General features: G+C 46.9%; 1 protein-coding gene across 1 annotated transcript in view; it reads right to left on the minus strand.

Annotated features, from left to right (window-relative positions):
• The window catches only part of fam114a2 (family with sequence similarity 114 member A2), a 45192-nt gene that overhangs the window by 15819 nt on the left and 6450 nt on the right, over positions 1-22923 (minus strand). Inside the window, exons 5-7 of the mRNA XM_083635527.1 lie at positions 21704-21807; positions 21187-21321; positions 3009-3173 (exon numbers count right to left, since the gene is read on the minus strand). Coding sequence (XP_083491653.1) covers positions 3009-3173; positions 21187-21321; positions 21704-21807 — 404 coding nt within the window. The remainder of the gene's footprint in view (positions 1-3008; positions 3174-21186; positions 21322-21703; positions 21808-22923) is intronic.

Here is a 22923-nt window from a genome sequence, read left to right on the forward strand (position 1 = left end):
CGTTCAGAGCCCGCAGATCCAGTATCGGTCGCAGACTTCCTCCTTTCTTGGGGACCAGAAAATACCTCGAGTAAAAACCGCTGTGGTTCTGTTCTGATGGTACCATCTGAATAGCCCCTTTCTTCTGCAGCGAGGTTATTTCCTCCTGCAAAACACGGGCTTTTTCCCCACGGGCCTGTGACTGCAGTATCCCGTTGAACCGCGGTGGTGTTGATGCGAATTGGAGCCTGTAACCCTTTGTTACAGTCTTTATGACCCAATCTGACGTCACACACGCCCGCCACTGCTGAGCCCGGTCCGCAAGCGGGCCCAAAGCCGGCCTCGTTGCTAAACTGGGCTGAGCAGGCACTGTGAGATGAGCCTTCGCGGCACCCGTACTCACTGTGTCTTGCTGGCTTGGTCGTTGCACCACAGGCAGAGCAATGGCTCCCCCATGCGGCGTAACGAGGACTTGCCCGCTCATGTTCCAGGCTTGCGCCACATTCATTATTTTTAATGTTTTTTCTTTTATTGTTTTCACAATATTGGGCTGCGCCCTCGGCTCGTGGCCTGGATGCGCGCCTGTAAACATCTTTAATGAACGTTTTACATTGGGAAGGGAGGGACACTGGTATGTGTTTGTGTAACATTTGAACTGTGTTACACTTTTGCGATACAGCTGTGGCTCCACCGAGCTCTCTGCTGGGCAAACCCTTCTCTTCTTCCCGTGGCTGTGAACTGTGAGCGCCGATGTGGCCTCTGCACGCCTCTTGGAGCCGGAACATGCTCTCTGGAACTGGTTTAGGAACAGAACATCCCTCGGGGGTAGCGAATCGGTCGTCTGACTGGACCCGTCGTCTTCCCCCGGCAACAGCGCACTAAGTACGCCTCTTCTTCCTCGCCCCCGTCGTGGCGGGAGGACCAGCCTGGTCTCCCTGCGTCACCACGGCGGTGAAGGTTTTCTTCACCCACGCGCCTCTCTGTTCTGGCGGCTTGCCGTGTCCCCGTCTGCCCGTCTGGGGTGGGCCGGTGGAGGGCTGTCGCTTGGAACCACCGCGGTAGCCTGGTCGGGCGGCGGCCTGGGCGTACTGCCTGGGTGCAGCAGCGGGGTGGGGAGGGGGTGGCGCTCTCCTGGGCAGGCAGAGGTGTAGCGCTTCACCTTCCTTCTTTTTCTCCTCACAGCGTTTTTGCATGGAGGCAACGGCTGGACCGAACAGGCCCTTAGGGTCCACGGGGACGTCCAGGAGCTGGGTCTTCTCCCTCTGGGACAGGCTGGATAGGTTAAGCCATCTAGCTCTCTCCTGAGTGACCATCATCGCCATGGCACGTCCGGATGATTGAACTGCGCATCTATGCAGACGCAGGCAGAGATCCGTGACCACACACACCTCATCCCACACTTGTGTGGAGGGTGAATCTCGCATGTCGTCCTGCAATTCGGCCTGGTAGGCTATTAGCAGGGACGATGCATTCAAAGCCTTCACTGACGTGGCGACACACTTGTACGCTTTCTCCGTCAGTGATGATTGAAAACACTCTGCCTTGGAGGGCAGGCCTGGCCCCGCTGAGGCCATGGTGCTTTTCTGAGTGGGGTGGAGGTGGGACGCCAACACCGGTTCGACCGGCGGCAGGTGGGCGAAACCTTTCTCTTCCATCCCGGCCCAGTCTAACGACGACCCTCCCAGGACGGGGTTCTTACACGTTAGGGGATTATCCCATGACCGGGTAGCCTCCTCCAAGCACTCAGGGAAAATCGGCAGCAGCTGCTTTGCCGAGGGCTTGGTTGTGGGCAGTCTCCGCCCTTCGTAACGAGACCTTGCGGTTTCGGCGAGGGCTTCGGGCCACACTATGCCTAGCTTTGCAGCCGCTCTCTGGCAAACATCGTGCAGGTCCGTGCCGGCGGTCGGGTCTGGAGGGCCGACGCCGAAGAATCCCACAGCCATCGGCTTTGCAGCCGGTGCGATGTCAAACGGCGCGTAGCCGCTGTCCTCCTCATCGTCGGAGCCCAAGCTGACAGGCTCGTCTCCCGACTCAGAGGCTTCGCCCAAGACGTCGTCTTCCCCGGCCGCGAGGCCGTCGTCAAACTCGTCTCTGGGGCCGGTCAGAGGGATTAGCTCGTCGACCTGGTCGCCCCAGCTCGCCCCCGCGTGGATGTCTCCTCGGGGGCTCTCAGTTAGTTCCTGTGGTGGGGGAGTGGATACCCCCATCATAGGGTCCGTCGCTGGCATGCTGGCTTGGCGTGCCAGCCTGCGTCTGCGAGTTTTGTTCGAGAAGCGTGCACAGTGCTCGCAGGTAGTCGGGGATAGCATCGCGTCCTGGGCATGTTGCAGCCCGAGGCACGCTGAGCACACTTGGTGAGTGTCTGCTCCCGAAATTTTATTGCTGCAAATGCACGTCCTCGTCGCCGGAGGGTTGGCTTTACCCGTGGTGGGGATAATTGCCGGCTCCGACATCGCTCAGGCTAGTATGATGGCTAGCCGTAGCAGCTAACGTTTGGGTACGAACTAGCCGCTAGACTCAGAAAGTGGAACCGTACCGTGTCGGGATAGCGCTCGTTGACCGAGGTGTAAGCTCGCTCTGTAAGCAGTGATGCTAGTCCCTCATCCACCGTACTGTCCTTCCGAGGTATGCTTCAGGAGCGAGAAGAGGTTTTAGACTGAGGGTAAGGATGTGACGTCAGGCTCTTATAGTAGGGGAAGGTCCCTCCCCCTAGGGAGCAGACGTCACGTCCGTCAGCCAGTCAGGACTGGCGTAATGCAATAAATGCTTCTAGGAAACAGCGCAGAGGGCGTGTTCCCATAGTGAGATACCGAAACAAATGTTGAAAGAGAACCCTGGTACAGTGCTGAAGCAGGAAGTAGGCGGTCACTTTGCCTCTCTATATTGTAGGGGGAATCTGTGGTGTAAGTATGAAGTTTGCATCATGTGTTGTACCACGGTGGAAAGACATAAAAAATAATGGCTTATCACACCTTTTATCCACACCATATGCCTGAAGTCTATTTTGGAACAACTCTCTTCAAACGCACCTTGGACTCGCTCTCCCGGGACAGGATCTCCAGCGCCTCCAGGTGGGCCAGACCCTGAAATTCATCAAACAACATCCCATAGTGAGCGACCGCCTTCCTCTCCGCATCTGACCACTTGTCCTTGGCCGTCTGCAGCTCCTCTCGCTCCTTCGCCTCCCTCAACACCTGGGAGCGACGGAGAAGACAAAAGAAAAACCATGAGTATTCCGCAAAGTTAAAAATAAAATGGTAAAAAGTTTGCACACTGCAAAGGGCTCCAGTTAGGTTTTTTATTGCAACACCGTGTAGTAACGTTTCGGGCATCACCCTGCCCTTCTTCAGACTGTTAGACAAAGTAGAAACGCCATCTTAAATACCCACCTGATTCAGTCACATGACCTGGTCAGGTGGGACACCTCAATCAAGTGAACATAAAAAAAAAAAAGAATGTTTAAAAATGATTTCTTTCTGCAGATTTCCGGTGTCAGCATGGGGTCCAAAATGTCCCCCAGCTTCGCTTCCCTTTTTGTTGGGCTCATCGATCATTCTTAATAGGGATGCACCGATCGATCGGCACGTGACCGGAAATGGCCGATTTTCATGTGATCGGCCTCGATCGGTGATCTGCGCCGGTCACTCTAAAATGCCGATTCTGTGAGCCGATTTTCAAGTGACGTGCGCGCACCCAAAAGCAGCGAGACAGAGACGGATGAGTTGCAGCCAAAACAAAAGCTGCCACTACACACATGCCACAGCATGTCTTCGTCGGTGTGGAGCCGCGGAGGGGCAGGGTAGGTTGGAGTCCACTCCAGTCTGAGCGGCTCGCTTCACCTCACCAGCTCTTCCCCGACCAGCGTCCACTTCACCGCTGCCTGCTGCTGCTGCTATCTGTCAGTCACGACTCACGTTGTCACGTGGATACAGCCAGGAGAGGACTTGTGTTTCGTATTGCGAATAGAACGACGAACATAATAATAAAACGCATCGGACCAGTGTGCAAGATGATTTTCTTTCGAATGGCGGATTAAAAAAAACGCGCTCTGTGTGTAAACTACGATATTCAAACGGAGTCAACTCAAACTCATTTCCTCATCTAGGCTACTCAATAACAGCCAAATCCACAACTGTAGAGTGGGCATGGCTTCGAAGGTCTCTGGGCTCCAGAGCTATAGGCTATAAACTCCTTGTCCATGGATAACATTTTGACGTTTATTTATTTTATTTTATTAGTTTATTTGGTAGGGACATATACAAAAAAACATTAAACCCCATAGGGGAAGATATGCTTTGTAACAGATTTAGCCATAGGCTACTTTCCATCTGAAGCCCCTGTTCTGTTGCACCTTTTTTCTTTTGGAAAAGTAAATGCATGATAGCTGTGGGATATACTGGAATTAATTGTTTTATATTCATTGTATTTACATGTAACCCTTTTTCACCATAGGCTCGTTATATGAGGAATACTTTATATTTCGTAATAAAGCATCAAACCCCTTTAATCAACAGTACTAAGTAAAATGGTGAAAGAGCCACCTCCATGTGTGATAAACAAGTCTAGGGTTAATTATAATTCTCACACTTAGAAATGACCATGAAAGGCCAGTAGAACAACCTGGGTGTTAATACCCCAATAGAATATTAATATGGAAATGTGAGTTACCTTATTCACGTATTCTACCTTTAATGAGAAATAACAAGACAACCACACAGTATCTCAGTTTCTTGATATTGTTTAACTGAATGAATGGGTGGAATGAATGAATTATTATTCACATCAAAAATACAACCCAACACTATGAAAATAAAATAGATAAACCCCAAATGTCAATTTAGTTACCCGATTATTTTGAGTGCACTCTGTTCCTATTTTACGGTAGTTCTATTCTAAGCAAGCTTGCATTGGTTCGTTGGCGCGCTTAGTTGGAGCTCAGGAGAAACTTGAAAGCAACAGATTACCTCCACGTGCAGAGAAGGCCAATGGGAAATCCTCTTCACGTCACAGAACGGTAGTTGGTGACCCAACCACCCGACACGGAGCCGATCCTATCTCCCGTCCACACACAGCAGAGATGAGTAGAGCAGGGGATCCCTGTTCAGCGCGGGGCCACAGCTCACGTTGTCTCATGCCTCCCCGTCTGTGCAGGCAGTTGACGAACACCGAGTTTCTCCCCTCAATGGTGCAGCAGCGGCAGCTAAACAATCCCAGTCACGGAGTTTTGCAGCTGACTCGCTCCACAGTAAGAGTTAGAAAAGCACTCTGTACTTCGGCAGAAACGACAGTCACCAACACGCACGCTTTAGACTGATATCTCTTCACAGTAAGAAGAAATCACTTTCCCTCTCAGGAGGACAGTCCCGAACATGCACGCGTGTAGACCAATCTCTCTCCACGGCAAAGAAAGCACTCTTTTCCTCGGCAAAGACGACAGTCCCGATCTCACGCCTGTCAGGCACGTTAACAGAAACGCTACTGTACTTTACAGTTCAATTAAATCAAACAAAACCGCGATGGCGAGTACTTGTGTAGGCTCCTCTGCTTTTTCCGCTATTCCCTCGTTTCTTCCTCGTTAGTCTCCTCCCCTCTTGCAATACTTTTTCCACGTCTCAGGACCTCCCCTCGCCAACCCAATACAAGCCTTGTAATTGGCAAAGTGTTCCTCAGGTAACCATGACAACTATAAACAACTTAAGCCTTTGAAGTATAGTATCAAGAAAACAACAAAATACTCAACAGTAACAGACTGTGATATAAACAAATAATGCATGGTTAGAAACCAGGGTATTACACTCTTCCCCCACCAAAATAGGCATGTCCCCATGACTAATAGGCAAACAACAAATTCAATTCGAGTGTAATGTCATCAAAAGATAAACCAGTTAGGTTACACGACCTGTTATCCATTTGTACATAGTGGTAACATATCTCACAACAGGGACAGACACTATACTAGGAACTCCAGGTGTGTCATAAGTCAGTCTCGTGGGAGGTCTCTTTAGTCTCTGAGAGTGTCTTGGCTCAGGTTCTGCAGATCCATCCTCAAGTTCTTTCTCAGTCCTTTCCGGGGGTTGAGTCCCTTGACTAGAGTCTCCTTCTTCCTTATCAGGTTCTCTTTCCTCTACATCAGATTCTTTTCCCTCTTCATCAGATTCTTTTTCCCCTTCATCAGATTCTTTTTCCTCTTCATCAGATTCTTTTTCCTCTTCATGTTCCGACATCACTTCTGACTGTTCAGTGGTCGCATTCCACACTACATCCAAGTCCAAACTGAAGGGTTCTGACATCTCTTCTCCAGTTCGTTCTTTAGTGTCATCAACATGTAGATCATACCATGCTCCCATCTCTTCATTTTCGGAGTCAGTGCAGTCATTAGTGTCAAGAAGAACATGTGACTTCTCGTTCTCTTCTCCAGACTTCTCATCATTTCTTCCAGTCCCTCCAACCTCTGTGTTACTCTTGTCCTGCCCTCTCTTTCTTCTTCGCCTCAGGGTTCTTTTATTTGGAGTTAGTTCTGTGTCAGGCTGTCTCTCCAGTCTTACACTCCGTCCGAGAGGTAGAAGGTGATTGCGATGGAGGATCTTAATTGGGCCATCTCCATCTTTGGGCTTCAGCCGGAACACAGGGAGATTCGGCATTTGACTCACAACAATGTAGGGCGTGGACGCCCACCGGTCAGCCAGCTTATGTTTTCCTTTCAGTCCTAAGTTTCTTATGAAAACGCTATCACCAGGCATGAGTTGGGAGTAGCAGATTTTCTGGTCATATCTCCGCTTATTGTTTTTGTTTTGCTTGCCGGCTGTGGATTCTGCAAGTTCATACGCTGCCTGCAACTCCTTCCTCATGTCAGACACATACTTGAGATATGTTTTCTGTGGTGTGCCATCACTGGATGTTCCAAAACACAGGTCCACTGGCAACCTTGCTTCACGCCCAAACATTAGGAAGTACGGCGAATAACCAGTGGCCTCATTGGGAGTGCAATTATAAGAGTGAACGAGGTGTCCAATGTGTTGACTCCACTTGTTCTTTCTGTTGGCATCCAGTGTTCCCAGCATGTCTAACAATGTCCTATTAAATCTCTCAGGCTGGGGATCTCCCTGAGGATGATATGGTGTAGTCCTTGACTTTTCAACTCCAAGCATATTCAGCAAATCGTGAATAAGTCGACTCTCGAAGTCTCTTCCTTGATCACTATGCATTCTCTTTGGCAGCCCGTAGTGAAGAAAATATTTCTCCCACAACACTTTTGCCACCGTGGAGGCTTTTTGATCTCTCGTCGTGAAGGCTTGAGCGTAGCGTGTATAGTGATCAGTAATGACGAGAACATTTTGTGTGTTTCTTGAATCTGGTTCGATGGACAAAAAGTCCATACATACAAGGTCCAGTGGTCCATCACTCTGCATATGAGACAGTGGAGCAACTCTCTTGGGCAAAGTCTTTCTCTGTATACAACGCACACAGGACTTGCAGTAGTCCTCAACTTCTGACTTCATGCGTGGCCAGTAAAACCGATCTTTAATTAAGCCATATGTCTTGTCAAATCCCAAATGACCTGAATCATCGTGCAACGATGTCATCACCATCTTCCTGTACTTCTCTGGCAGGACCATCTGAGAGCGGCAGGGTTTTCTTTGTGGATGGGTGATTCGGTACAAGACTTCTTGTTTAAACTTCAATTTGTCTCTCTCTTTCATGAGCAAAGGAACAGCAGGGTGCTCTCTCTTGTTGATTTTTGTAACATCACCATGCTTGAGAGCTGACCACACTCCACCAATGCCTGGATCCTCCTGTTGAGCATCTGACAGCTCAGTAGCACTCAAAACTGGCATCTCCTTGACACTCAGAGTTGACAGATTGCAGTAGGCTTGGGGGATAGCATGCATAGAGCCCCCCAGATGGTCAATTGCTCTACCATGATATGGTTTTCTCGGTCTGATCACAGTAGACATCTGGCACATTGCTCTCACGCCTGCTGCAGGAATATCTCTCCAATCCTGTTCTTTTTTAGATTTGGGGTGTGGGCGACGAGATAGAGCATCCGCGTCGATGTTCTGGTTTCCTGGCCTGTACCTGAGACTGAAGTCATACGTAGACAATGCAGCAAGCCAGCGGTGACCCGTAGCATCCAGCTTGGCAGACGTCAACACGTATGTCAATGGGTTGTTGTCTGTCCTCACCTCGAATTTTGCTCCATACAAGTAGTCGTGTAGTTTGTCCACCACGGCCCACTTTAATGCCAAGAATTCGAGTTTATGAGCGGGATAATTGCACTCAGACGGGCTTAGGCTTCGACTGATGAAAGCAACCGGTCTCAGCCCTTCTCCTTGGTCTTGGTACAAAACGCCTCCTAAACCTTCTCGGCTAGCATCCACATGTAGCACATACGGCAGCTGTGGGTTGGCAAACACCAGCACGGGAGCTTCAGTGAGGCTTTGTTTCAGTCTCTCAAAGGCCACGTCACATTTCTCCTCCCACCGGGACCCAAAAGGCTCAGAGAGTTTGAAATATTCCTTGTCCTGTTTTGCATCTGTCTTTTTCCCTTTCTTAACTGGTGGAAGGTAGCCAGACAATAGTTGATTTAAAGGATAAGCCACTTTGGAGTAGTCTTTCACGAAGCGTCTGTAGTATCCACAGAACCCAAGAAATGACCGCAAAGCAGTCACTGTATCTGGTCGGGGCCATGTAGCAACAGCTTCGATCTTCGCTGGATCTGTGGCTACTCCATCTTGGGATATGATGTGTCCCACATAGGTCACTGACGGCTGACAAAACTGACATTTGTCCAGTGAGAGTTTGAGACCTTCATCTTCCAAGCGGCCGAGAACCTTCAACAACCTTTCCTCGTGCTCTTCAAGCGTGGCTCCGAACACGATGAGATCGTCCAGGTACACCAATACCTCCAGCAGATTCATATCTCCAACAGTTTGTTCCATGATACGCTGAAAGGTTGCCGGTGCTCCTGAAACTCCTTGTGGCATTCTTTCAAATTGATAAAATCCAACCGGGCAGATGAAAGCCGTTTTTTCTTTGTCGGACTCCTCCATGGGCACTTGATAGTATCCGCTTCGGAGGTCGAGCACACTAAACCACTTGCTTCCATTGAGACAGGTCAGAGCATCTTCAATGCGTGGAACGGTGTATTGATCTGGGATTGTGCGTCTGTTTAACGTCCTGAAATCCACACACATCCTTATTTTCCCAGTTTTCTTCCTCACAACCACTATGGGTGAGGCATAAGGACTTTGTGACTCTGCGATGACGCCAGCTTCCTTCAGCTTTGACAAGTGCTCTCTCACTGCCTCCACATCAGCAGGTGCCAGGCGACGAGATCTCTCCCTGAAAGGTTTGTCTTCTGTGACCCTGATTGTGTGTTTAGTGCTCTTACTGCAGCCCACATCGAAGACTTCTCTACGTTCCATCATTTTCTGCACCAGCCTCTCCTTCCACTCGGTCGGTACTGGTGAATCACCGAAGTTGAAGGAGGTTGGTGTCAGTTCTTCAGCTTTGACATACTCAGCCTCTCTCTTCACAGGAGGCGGAGACACTACATCAACAGGAAACAGGTGAGCAATCTGCATCCCTCTTCTCAATGTGACTTCTCTTGCTGACATATTTCTGATTATCACAGTGATTCTTTTAGACATCACGACTGTAGATGCCTGCATCTCCGGTCTCACCAGGAGCTCATCTGGAAACTGTGGTGCCTCATCAGGATCGTCAGGTGAGTCAACGAGAATAGCTTGAGTGTTTGGTGTTCCAGGGAATTTTGGTACACCAGTGACTCTGGCTACTCCTCCAGGACATAACGTAACAGGTCTGTGTTGTGAGAACCACACAGTTCCTCTCTTGTGGCTATCAGCATCAGGGGGGAGTTCTGGCAGCTCCTCAAATGCCTTTTTAAAAGCGGGATGAATGTGGTTTGCACTCAAAAAGTTTTCACCTCCCTTTTCTTTGCAGCTCTTCAGAAGTCGTCTGACTGTAGGTGTGTTTGTACCAACGAGTATGCTGGCTTCACCCCTCACGACTGGATCAGGACAGACCAACACAAGTGCAGCAATGGTCTCAGTCACTCCTACGTCAGCTTCCAAAAACTCCAGCTTAAGTGACAAATAGCCATCATAGGGGTAGTCAGCAGGACTTAGACCCCATATCTGCAAGACACTGATAGGTGTCAATGGCAGGTGTGTCAAATATCTGTTGTAGAAGGACCTGTACAGCAAAGTCACTTGAGACCCAGTATCGAGTATTGCTTTAGCATAAATGCCTTCAATCTGCAATGGTACAGCGGAGCTTGGGCCCACCAAGCCTTCAGGTATGATGTCATCCACTCTCTCATTTGTGTTGCTGCACTTGGTGGAACGTGTGTTCACTAAGGGGACGCCAGGCCGTTCCTCTACTGAGCCCCCCTGTAGTTTTCCGTCTTCCTTGTCAGTTTGATGAGGCGTTGGTTCACCTTCTTGAGGTTTTCTTCTCCCTCACATTCTCTACTGAAGTGTCCATCCTCGCCACATCTGTAGCAAAAGATTCCAGGTCAATTGCTATCATTGGCAACCCCCTGTGGAGTGTCATTCCTCTTGTATTTAGTCTTTGCAGGGGTTTCAGACTTTTTACTTTGAGTGTCAGGTCTCACTGCAACTGTAGCGGATTTAAGACAAGTCATTTCAGCTTTCATCACACTGATTTCTCTTTTCAGCTGTTCCATTTCAGGGCTGACATTAGTATCTAGAGTAGGAGCAGGAATGAGAGTCACAGCCTTAGACATCACTGCAGTCTTGGCAGCACTTCTACTTTGAAGCATATCCTCTTCCTCCCTGACCTCCCTCAGTAGCTCAGTGAAGGTCGGTGGTGGTCGCAGTTTGTATGTCATGCGGATGCGAAGAGCAATCATGTCCTGGGACAACGCACCTCTCACAATCTGTTCAATGCGAAGCCGGTTCATATGATACAACTCGATCCCTCCTTTCCTTAGCACACAGTGTAGCAATTTATCCAGTCGAAGCAGGTAGGTGGACAACTTTTCCCCTTCACTTTGGTATGTCTGTCTGAATCTGTACATCAGATCGGATGCATTTTCAGTAGTTCCAAAAGCTGTTTCCAGAGCTTGCATATAGTCGTATGAGGTAGCAGTGGGGTTCTGGGCTTTGAGGAACCGCACTATATCAGCAGCAGAACCTTTCAGACTTTCCACAATTCTCTGTTTCTTTACATTGTCACTGCATTGCCACTCTTGCATCAAATGGGTTGTTTGCTCCGCCCATGGATCGTACTCCTCCTCCCCGCTGGGGGTAGGTTTCAAACCCGAAAACATGCGGAGCTTTCTGTAGCTTTGACTCTCAGCTGGCACATTTTGACATTTGTCCACCAGAGAACTTATGGCACTGATCAGCTGGGTGTTTACATCAAGTGGTGAAGATGAGGGGTTCAGCAGACCTTTAACATCAGCAACAGTCTTTCCTTCATTCTTGAGAAATGACAGCAACTTGGCCTGAAACTCTTCTTCCGCCACAACAGGGGTGATGGTGCTCACTGGCCAATGGACACCCTCTCCAAATCCCCACCCAGTCAGGCATGACATGCTTAGTAACGTCAATAGATGTCTCAATTAGCACAAAATGTGTTTTAGAAAGTGTATCTAGGCTGCGATCAATTACCTTAGATTTTCCTAACACTTTAACCAGATCCAAAGCCTGATATAAATCATCATTTGTGACACCATTGGCAACATCACTTAAAGGATGGGTTTTCCGTGGGGAATATGAATATATATTAAATCTCACGCCCCTAAGGTTTTCGAATCCGTTGAAATTTTTGAAATTGGAGGTTTACTCACAGAGATATCAACCGAAATCCACTCTGTGTGTGGGGGGGGGTGGTGGGGGGGAGGTGCGGGTGCGGGGACTCGAAATACTACATTTCCCACAATGCACTGGGCTCGCGTGGCCTTCGTTTTTATGCCCACCCCTCAGGCATTTGGCTGATATCAAACTCCAGTAGGTGGCGGTAATGCACATATATGTTTGCCAACCGCCATAAAACTCAAAGAAGAAGAAGAAGAAGAAGGCTTCGACAATAAAATATACAAAGAACAAGAAATAAATCGAAAATAAAATTGCCTCCAAATTGCACCAAATGTAAACGGTAGTATATATGTCGGGAGATGTCTTCATAAAAAAAAATTCATGCATTTTAAGGCATTTTCGTAGGAGTTACGCGCATCTGATGTTGTAACTATTTTCTGTAAAAATGTGTAAAAACGGGTACATTGCTCAGCGTTGATTTCGTTACTTCAACCCACCTACTACTAGATGTAAAATTTGACGAGCTTTCCAATGCCGCCAGTCCCGTGTCGATTAGTGCTTCCGTTCCCGAGATAATGGTCTCTTTGCAAGGAACTATGGGAAGCTAATATTAGCTACAGCAGGCTAGGCGGTTGAAAAGATGGCTGCGTTTTTGTTTTGGTCAAGGCCTCTGAAGGGGCGTGGAGGACCTCTAGAGGCGGGACCATGGCCAACAACAGTTGTAGTTCATAGGTGCACGACTTCCGCAAGGCGGACTTGGGCCAGATGACGCGAAACGCGTCGGCTGGCCCAAAAAATATGTGAGAGATGCTTGATATCTCTGGCAGTGAATATCCAATTTCAAAAATTTCAACGGATTCGAAAACCTTAGGGGCGTGAGATTTAATATATATTCATATTCCCCACGGAAAACCCATCCTTTAAGACCACTGCCATTTCAGAAGGCACATGTTTGTTTTTACACCAAGCTTCAATCTCAGCAGCATCCATTTTGTACACTCAGAATAGAACAACCAAAAAAAATCTGTTTTGACAGTAGATACACAATGACCATTAGTAACCAAACTCACAAATTCCAGCAAATAATAATCAAAAATCCCGGACGAGCCCCCAAATGTAACCCTTTTTCACCATAGGCTCGTTATATGAGGAATACTTTATATTTCGTAATAAAGCATCAAACCCCTTTAATCAACAGTACTAAGTAAAATGGTGAAAGAGCCACCTCCATGTGTGATAAACAAGTCTAGGGTTAATTATAATTCTCACACTTAGAAATGACCATGAAAGGCCAGTAGAACAACCTGGGTGTTAATACCCCAATAGAATATTAATATGGAAATGTGAGTTACCTTATTCACGTATTCTACCTTTAATGAGAAATAACAAGACAACCACACAGTATCTCAGTTTCTTGATATTGTTTAACTGAATGAATGGGTGGAATGAATGAATTATTATTCACATCAAAAATACAACCCAACACTATGAAAATAAAATAGATAAACCCCAAATGTCAATTTAGTTACCCGATTATTTTGAGTGCACTCTGTTCCTATTTTACGGTAGTTCTATTCTAAGCAAGCTTGCATTGGTTCGTTGGCGCGCTTAGTTGGAGCTCAGGAGAAACTTGAAAGCAACAGATTACCTCCACGTGCAGAGAAGGCCAATGGGAAATCCTCTTCACGTCACAGAACGGTAGTTGGTGACCCAACCACCCGACACGGAGCCGATCCTATCTCCCGTCCACACACAGCAGAGATGAGTAGAGCAGGGGATCCCTGTTCAGCGCGGGGCCACAGCTCACGTTGTCTCATGCCTCCCCGTCTGTGCAGGCAGTTGACGAACACCGAGTTTCTCCCCTCAATGGTGCAGCAGCGGCAGCTAAACAATCCCAGTCACGGAGTTTTGCAGCTGACTCGCTCCACAGTAAGAGTTAGAAAAGCACTCTGTACTTCGGCAGAAACGACAGTCACCAACACGCACGCTTTAGACTGATATCTCTTCACAGTAAGAAGAAATCACTTTCCCTCTCAGGAGGACAGTCCCGAACATGCACGCGTGTAGACCAATCTCTCTCCACGGCAAAGAAAGCACTCTTTTCCTCGGCAAAGACGACAGTCCCGATCTCACGCCCGTCAGGCACGTTAACAGAAACGCTACTGTACTTTACAGTTCAATTAAATCAAACAAAACCGCGATTGCGAGTACTTGTGTAGGCTCCTCTGCTTTTTCCGCTATTCCCTCGTTTCTTCCTCGTTAGTCTCCTCCCCTCTTGCAATACTTTTTCCACGTCTCAGGACCTCCCCTCGCCAACCCAATACAAGCCTTGTAATTGGCAAAGTGTTCCTCAGGTAACCATGACAACTATAAACAACTTAAGCCTTTGAAGTATAGTATCAAGAAAACAACAAAATACTCAACAGTAACAGACTGTGATATAAACAAATAATGCATGGTTAGAAACCAGGGTATTACATACACAAAAAAGAAAAGCTCTGTCCAGTAACCTCGAACACTTTTATTTTGAGATGTTTTTGAGTGAGATCGTCCTACCTCATGCAAATGATAAGAAATGTGACATGAATGTTAATTTTCTATTAAAGCAAAGTAAAAAAAAATAACCCGCCAATTATTGTTCTTAGAAAAAAAATCGGAATCGGCAAAAATCGGTATCGGCAAGTCAGACTATTCAAAAATCGGAAATCGCAATCGGTGCATCCCTAATTCTTAATGCAGAAAGGAACCCATACCTGCAATACATCTCCACCTATAAAAGGTACATTGACGAAAAAAAAATCATCTGGACCTCGACCGAGGAGAAACTAAGTGACTTTCACAACTTCATGAACACTCAGAACCCACACCTTAAATACACAATGGCCCATGACTCGTCCCAAATGAACTTTCTGGACATCCTCATTATCTACAACAATGGCCACCTCAGCACCAGTTTATATAGGAAACCAACTGACAGAAATTCTCTCCTACATGGGCAATCCTATCATCCCACACCGCTCAAACAAGATCTGCCCATCTCTCAATTTAAACGAATACGTCGCATTTCCAGCTCCGACACCGACTTTAATAAATACAGCATGGACCTACAAGGGAGATTTCTGGCCCGAGGGTACAAAGAAGAATGGGTGACACAAGCTGCTAACCGCTTCACACAGCTCACACAAGCTGACTGTCTCCAGTGGTGGGGAACGTCCGGCCTCCGGGCCGTATACGGCCCCCGAGGCCATTTGAACCGGCCCACAACACAATAAAATTGTTCCATTTTATACTAGTAGGAATAAAAAAAAACAGGGAAACAATGACCGACAGCCATTAGTTTTCTGAAATAAAACAGACTGTTGTAAATGTCCGAGTCAACGTCAGGGTCAGTGAACGCAGCATGTGACGTACCGGTACGTGACTTTGTGTGTTGACACTAGACTAGAGCACAGTGTTAATAAGTGATGAATCATGGCGACTGTCAAGAAAAGGAAGGTAGATGCAGAATGCCGCGTATTCCAGGAAAAATGGACAAACAACTTTTTCTTTGTTGAAGTGAAAGGCAAGCCAGTGTGCCTAGTTTGTGGCGAGGCGCTGGCAGTGATGAAAAAGGCAAATCTCAGGTGCCACTACAGCTCGAAACATGCTAAACTCGGCGAGTTGAAAGGACAAATGCGTGTGGATAAAATCAACGCTCTTCGTCGGAGTTTGGGTGCCCAGCAAGCAACTTTCACAAGACCACAGGCTGACAGAGAGAATGTTACGCGTGCAAGTTTTGTTGTGAGTGAATTAATAGCCAAGAAGCTGAAACCTCATGCTGAAGGAGAGTTTGTGAAGGAGTGTCTCGTCGCCGCGGCGGAGCTGCTCGCGCCCGACAAAGTGGAATTATTTCAAAGCGTCAGTTTGTCTCGAAGAACCGTTTCAGACAGGATTACCGATATGGCACAAGACATTGAAAAAACACTGAAGGGCACTGCAAGAGACTTTGAGTATTTTTCTCTGGCCTGTGATGAGACAACAGACATCACAAACACAGCGCAGCTTGCCATTTTTGTGCATGGGATTACGGCCGAGTTTGAGACAAAGGAGGAGCTGCTGTCTTTGCAAGCCATGCACGGCACTACCAAAGGTGAGGATTTGTTCAGTCAAGTTGTTGTGGCCATGAACAATTTTGAACTGCCATTTGAGAAGTTGAGCAGCATCGCTACTGATGGAGCACCCGCGATGGTTGGTGCGCAAAAAGGATTAACTGCATTAGTCAAAAAAGAAATGAGCCGTCTGAGTCTGGATCTAAGTGATTTAGTTGCATGTCACTGTATCATACATCAGGAGAATCTGTGTGCACAATCCCTGAAGCTTAACAACGTGATGAAAACCGTCGTGTCCACAATAAACTTCATCAAAAGCAGAGGGCTGAACAGCCGCCAGTTCAAGGAGCTACTCAGCGAGCTCGAGTCAGAGTACGGTGATCTGGTTTATCATTGTGAAGTGCGATGGCTGAGTCGTGCAAATATGCTCGCACAGTTTTATACACTGCGGGAAGAAGTCAAACAGTTCATGGAGATGAAGGGGAAACCTGTCCCGGAGCTCAGTGATGGCAAGTGGCTCAGTGATTTGGCCTTCATGGTGGACATCACCAAGCACCTGTCAGAGTTAAACGTCAAACTGCAAAGTCCATACCAGCTCATCAGCTCCTCCCTGCTTTCAAATGTGAAATCATTTGAAGTGAAGTTAAGGCTGTGGCAAGGACAACTGGAAGGGGGAAACACTGTGCACTTTCCCACTCTGCAAGAACAAAAGCCTGATGTTACAACAGAATATGCTGGTGAGTGTGCACAACTCATTCAGGCATTTGATGAGAGGTTTCATGATGTGAAAAATATACAAAAAGAACTGGACATGTTTGCTATGCCGTTTAATGTGCAACCAGCTGATGTGCCAGACAACGTCCAAATGGAAATAATTGAGCTGCAAAGCAACAACGAGCTCAAAGCTAAGTACAACAACCTCTCTCTGCTGGACTTCTACAAACTGTATGTTCGTGCTGAGGATTTTCCCATCCTGAGGAGACACGCCCTGAAGTTTGCATCTCTGTTTGGGACAACGTACCGCTGTGAACAGTTCTTTTCAAAACTGACTCTTGCAAAGACTCGCTACCGCTCAAGACTGACTGACCCAAACTTGGAGAACCAGCTTCGAGTAGCATCATCATCACTGCCAGCTGACATCAGACGCCTCGCCAAAGAGAAACAGTTCCAGCCATCGCATTAGGTGAGTCTGACATGTAGAAATACAGCAATCTTGAGGCTCAGTAACACAGTGGTTATATAGACATTTTTTTCTGTCTTTTTTTTTGCATCTCTGGTCACGTGTTCATAATAGTATGGCCCTTGGAGGACTTTATAAAAATGTATATGGCCCTTGATATGAAAAAGGTTCCCCACCCCTGGTCTACACCATACCAAACATGCCACTAGTGACAATAAAATGACCTGTGCCATACCATTTTCACCTCTTGCCAAGGACATGTCAGCTATTATTAACAATCACTGGCACATTCTTTCCTCAGATCCAGCCCTCAAGGGACGCCTGGACCCCCCCCCCCCCCCCGGATCGTGTTCAAACGACCCCCTAACCTCAGGAACTTGCTGGTGAGGGCTGATTGTCCATCTAACCCCCCCTGCCATGCCGCCCACCTTCCTCCCACCTGTGCAACCAGGCAACTATAAGTGTGGTAACTGCCAGCAGTGTAATTTCACCAGAAAAACACACAAATTCCATCACCCACACACTGGCTTTTAACATCAAAGGCATCATCTCTTGCAAAACTAGCAATGTCATCTACATGCTCCATTGTCCTTGTTCCTCGGTCTACATCGGGAAGACATCTAGACCGTTGAAGAATAGAATATCAGAACACCGCAGTACCATTAGAAACCGTGACCCCAAGAGTCCGGTGGCCAACCAATTTTTGCCAGTATGAACCACTCAGTTGCCTCTCTTAGCTACATAGGGATTGAACATGTGAAACGTCCACGCAGGGGAGGGGACATCAACAACCTTTTACTCAAACGGGAACTTTTTTGGATTTACACACTGGATACTCTGTCACCCTAAATGAGGACATGGACATTCGTCCTTTTCTGTAATCGTTTTTTCCTATTGGTGTGTAACTGACTGATCTCTCTCGTCTCCATTTTTAACTTTATTAAATTCACTTTGATGTTTTAACTTTACTATTTTTCTCTAGCTTGTCTTGTGTTGCTATACGCACACGGTGCTCCAGACATCTGGAACGCGCCTCCACAGCTCTCCCACACGGCTTACTAGCCTGATGTGCAGAGCTACTGTTTCCCTTCATGTGTACACGTGACTTGAATCTTCTCTCTGTGCCTCTTTCAATAGCATAGTCCACTAGGGGGCCCTCCACAATTAAATACCACACAGCAACAGACCTTTTGAGTATATGGTTTATTGGGCCATGCCAAGTAACACAGTAGATGTTATGTGTATATCTTTCTCTCCCCCTCTCTCACCACACACCTGCTATGTCTGGCAGTCTAGTGTAGGCCAGTGCACACTGGCCCACATGTGTCAAATATGTGTGTTAATGTAGAGGATCAACTTCAACATGACTTTTATCCTAACTGCTTTTTTCCTTGGTTCTCTGTCTGTATCATACACATCTATGTGGCCCTCTATGTGTAGATTAATTTGTATATTTTTTTACTTTATATATTTTTTTATGTTCACTTGATTGAGGTGTCCCACCTGACCAGGTCATGTGACTGAATCAGGTGGGTATTTAAGATGGCGTTTCTCCTTTGTCTAACAGTCTGAAGAAGGGCAGGGTGCTGCCCGAAACGTTACTACACGGTGTTGCAATAAAAAACCTCACTGGAGCCCTTTGCAGTGTGCAAACTTTTTACCATTTTATTTGCATTCATCACTGTAAGTTCTGCACCCGCCCTACTAGGCTGGGATGTGCGTGTCTCCCTTCTACCTTTGTATTCAGCAAAGTTAACCACAGCAGAGATTTGACTTGGTTTTACATCCGTTTAGTTTATTTGCATGATGTTAAAACACAGAAGTCAAGGGAGTGAAACAGTGATTAGTCTAATTTTGTCTAGTCTAGTTTAGCTTATTGTAAGTTTGGTTTAGTTCATTTGCACAGCGATAAAATAGAAATAAAGGGATAGAAACAGAGGTTAGTCTCATCCCATCTAGTCTCGGGCAGTCCACAGTAGTTTTGTTTAGTCTGAGTTTGGTTTAGTTCCGTTTATTTGCATGGTAGTCTGACTGCCTGGAAGCAGGCTGCGGGTATAGAGAGCTAAAGTGAAACATCACTTCCTGCTTTCTCCCTGTACCAGCACTGCGAAAAATATGAATGGCGGTGGGCGGAGAATAAGGTTACTTTTTTTATCCCGTTTGAATTGTGTCACGGGGTGCCAACGCCAATTTTGTCAATTTAAAACATAACTTTGCATGTCAAGAAAGACGCAGTTTGTCGCCAAACTGTTGCACTAGAAGTTATAAATCAGAAAGACTACATACACTGTCGCCTAAGTGACGTCACTTTCTCTACCGGCAAAGCTGAAGACCGGCGACATGTCACGAGCTCCCAGAAGCTATGTAGTTTTTATACGAAACTAACCCCTATGTTTCAGTTTGACGACAATCTTGACATGCAAAGTTGTGTTTTAAATTGACAAAATTAGCGTTGGCACCCCGTGGCACAATTCAAACGGGATCAAAAAAGTAAGCTTATTCTCCGTCCACCGCCATTCATATTTTTCGGAGCGCTGGTACAGGGAGAAAGCAGGAAGTGACGTTTCACTTTGGCTCTCTGTAGACTCTGCCATTGGTGCCGACCATTTCAGTCAGCAGTGGATGAAAATCCCTTTCCAGTCCCTGCAAGCTCTGCCATTGGCTCTGACCAGCTCTGACTGACAGGCTGCGACCATTTATGGATAAAATGTCTGCTCCCTGCGTGTCAAATTTGTCGATCTCAAATGCCTCCACTGCTGTGAAACAACAACACCCCTAGCTCGTTGCTACACGCTGAAAATGGCAAGTTTTGAGGACGATTTGGATTGTGCAATAAAGCAGGCCTGCTTGGTACTTCTGGTGGATGGTTGTAAAGGTACAGTAATGGCCCATTTCCACCGCTGGTATCAACGCGGCCCCGCCCAGCTCGTCTCGCTTTTTTGTCTCATTCCACCGATCAAAAACGGGGACAGCCCGGGTTGTATTGGGGTCGAGTCGTGCTACTTTTAGTACCTGCCTCGTCGAGGTTCTATTCTGTGAACCCGGGTTCATACGGTGACGTGAAAACATTGTAGACGACTGATTGGCCAGGCAGAATCGTGTTTACTCTGTCTATCCTACTGACTGTCAATGCAATGCTGCATACCAGTTTAGTGGGGATTACCTTCTCTTCTGTTATGCTTTTCCATCAGTCTTTTGTGTTGCTGCCTTCGCCTCTGGTGAAATAAAATCGTGGCGGTGGTTTCAATTGTCCAAAAGTCCGCTGCTCATGAAGCGCTTGTAGTTGAGTGCTGCGTCGGCTCCGCTAGGCCGCAGGCGGGGCTCGGGTGAAGCCGCGGTCTTGCCTGGTGAGGCCGCCAGGGTACAGGCTTCACTCTAGCGCAACCCCCGTCCCTCGTCCCTCGCGGCCGTCCCTCGCGCAGCGCATGTGAGTTTTGACTAACAACAAAGTGATATCCATTCTCCTGGCCGATTGTCACTTTTGCCCATGTACACTGTAGGTCATTTAGAGGCACCAGTATTTCATAAACAGTTTAAAAGTTCTGTGTATGGATTTAATTGTAACGTTATGGTATAGCCTACTTCGGAATATGGGCGGAGGGCAGATATGCGGTCGCTATGACGACCAGGTGTGGGCGGGGGCAGATGACCAGCGGTGGAAGCAAAACGTCCATCGAGTTGAAACAAGTAGAGCCGAGTGGTGACGGGCTGTGCAGGGCTGTAAAATGTGGTGGAAATGAGCCATAACAGAGCTTTTTTCCATGCTAGCCCAGAGTGGAGGCATTACCAGCCAGACTCTCCCTGGCAAGCTATTTGCATAGTGATGAAAATGTAAATAAAGAGATAAACACTGTGTTTAACTCATCTCTTCTACTCTTGTCTAATTCAGTCTAGTTCAGACTAGTTTAAACTTATTGTTTTGTTTGTTTGTTTGTTTAAGGTGATAAAACACAGAAGTAAAGGGATGAAAACAATGGTTAGTCTCATCCAATCTCATCTTGTGTACTTTTAATTTAGTTTACTTTTGTTTAGTTACACATAAATAAAGAGATAAAAACAGTGTTTAGTCTCATCTCATCTGGTTTAGTCTAGTTTCTGTGTAGTCTTTGTTTTGGAAGTGAACTCTTCGTCCCACCTGAGACAGAGTGGCGTTCCTCCTCATCAGCCCCTTGGTCTTCTTGAAGCCTGGATCCCCCTCCGCGATCACATCCATGGTTTTCTTCCCGATGAACTCCAGTGCATCCAGACCGCCCGTTATCACTGTCTTACCCTGAGCAGAGGTTGGGGGAAGAGTTTGTGTCAAGCTCATTATATTAGACTAAAACTAAAAACCAAAACTGATATCGTAAACTGAAATGAAAATGAAAATTAGACCTTAAAAAATTAACTAAAACGTGTCTTTTTGTTTATGTGCTGGCCAGGGTTAAAAAAGGAAAGAAAAGGCGAATGAAATTTGGGCAGAGAATATTTGTAGTCCTGATTGGGATTATTTTAGCTAATAAAGTAAATAAGGCACTACAAACTAGAGACCAGTTTCTGAAAAAACTGCATAGTAATGTTGCTATTTCTCAAATCTAGTACTGGTGTACTTCATGGATATTTTTTATAAAAACATGTATTTTTTATATTTCTCCTGTTAAAAGGCTGCTCACTGTGCTCTGGACGACACTGGTGAGCGATGACAGCATTCCCATGGCACTGCCAACTGCTGATGCTCCATCTCCCTCCGCTTTATCCGCCTTGCTGCTGCCTTCAACTGCCAGTAGGAAAAAGACACGCAGGATAGACTGTACACATGTTCTCACTATCACAGATGACGCACTGTCACTGCCAGAGTTAGTGGGTTGATTCCCACCTCGGCCCCATACTAAAAATAAAAATACACTCCCTGTTGACAAAGTTCTCTGGATAAACACATCCACAAAAGTATACTGTATGTAATTTAGAGTAAAGCGTTTGACTGTCAGTATCAACTAATATAGTGTTAATCTGCATGATAATCCTCCAGCGGTTGCCCAGCCTAATCTAGCCAATGAGAGCAGTGATCCAGTTGGGAGAGTCATAAAACTCCAATCGGAGAAGTGTTACGCTATAACCCCATGTATAACGTAATCGGTTCATGACAACTGTTCATGGCATGTCCACGTCTTGGGATTGGGGTAAACACTGAATGACTGACCACAGTAGGACAAAGAGTGTTTGTTAACAACGTTGTTGTGTAGGTAGGTCTGCAGTCTCTCTCTCTGTCTCTCTCTGTCCCTCTCTTGCTCTGTTGTGCCGGATGACCACCTGAAAGCCCACTTCAGATAGCAATGTCACTCCCACCTCTCTCTCTTTTGCTTGCGGCACGCATAAAAAATAGAACAGATGCCGAACAGAAGGGCAGCAGAGTATGCAGCGCGCTCCGCAGCGTGGAGCGGGCAGTGTGGATGGTCAGATCAGTTAAAGTGGGTGCCGAATAGAGAGCCGCAGGGATGACGTATTTTTGTAGTCAGAACGCGGAAGTCCCGGACTTCCTGGTTCTTCACTGTTTCTGTCTATGGGATTTTTGAATGGGTTTTTGCCGCGATGCTTCAAATACGGTCTCTGGGCAACGCAAGATTAATCAAACGCGAACCAGAATTCCGTCGGATAATCTTCACACATGAGGACCACTTTCATGACTTTTGTAGCGTAAATGCAAGCCCTAGAAGTAAAAAGCTCGAGCTAAGCTAATCCAGAACTACACACTGTCGCATAGGCTTCCACGTCACGTCAGCACTCAACCTGGACTGTTGTTGATGTGTGCACTGATTACCCCGGGCTGAACGGGGCTGAACCAGGTGAGGGAAAGAGAATTTCCGTGTTCGTCCTTTGAAGTGGTGACGTTATT

The sequence above is a fragment of the Poromitra crassiceps genome, assembly GCF_964638095.1.
Source record: "Poromitra crassiceps genome assembly, chromosome: 1".
NCBI classification, from domain to species: Eukaryota; Metazoa; Chordata; class Actinopteri; order Beryciformes; family Melamphaidae; genus Poromitra; species Poromitra crassiceps.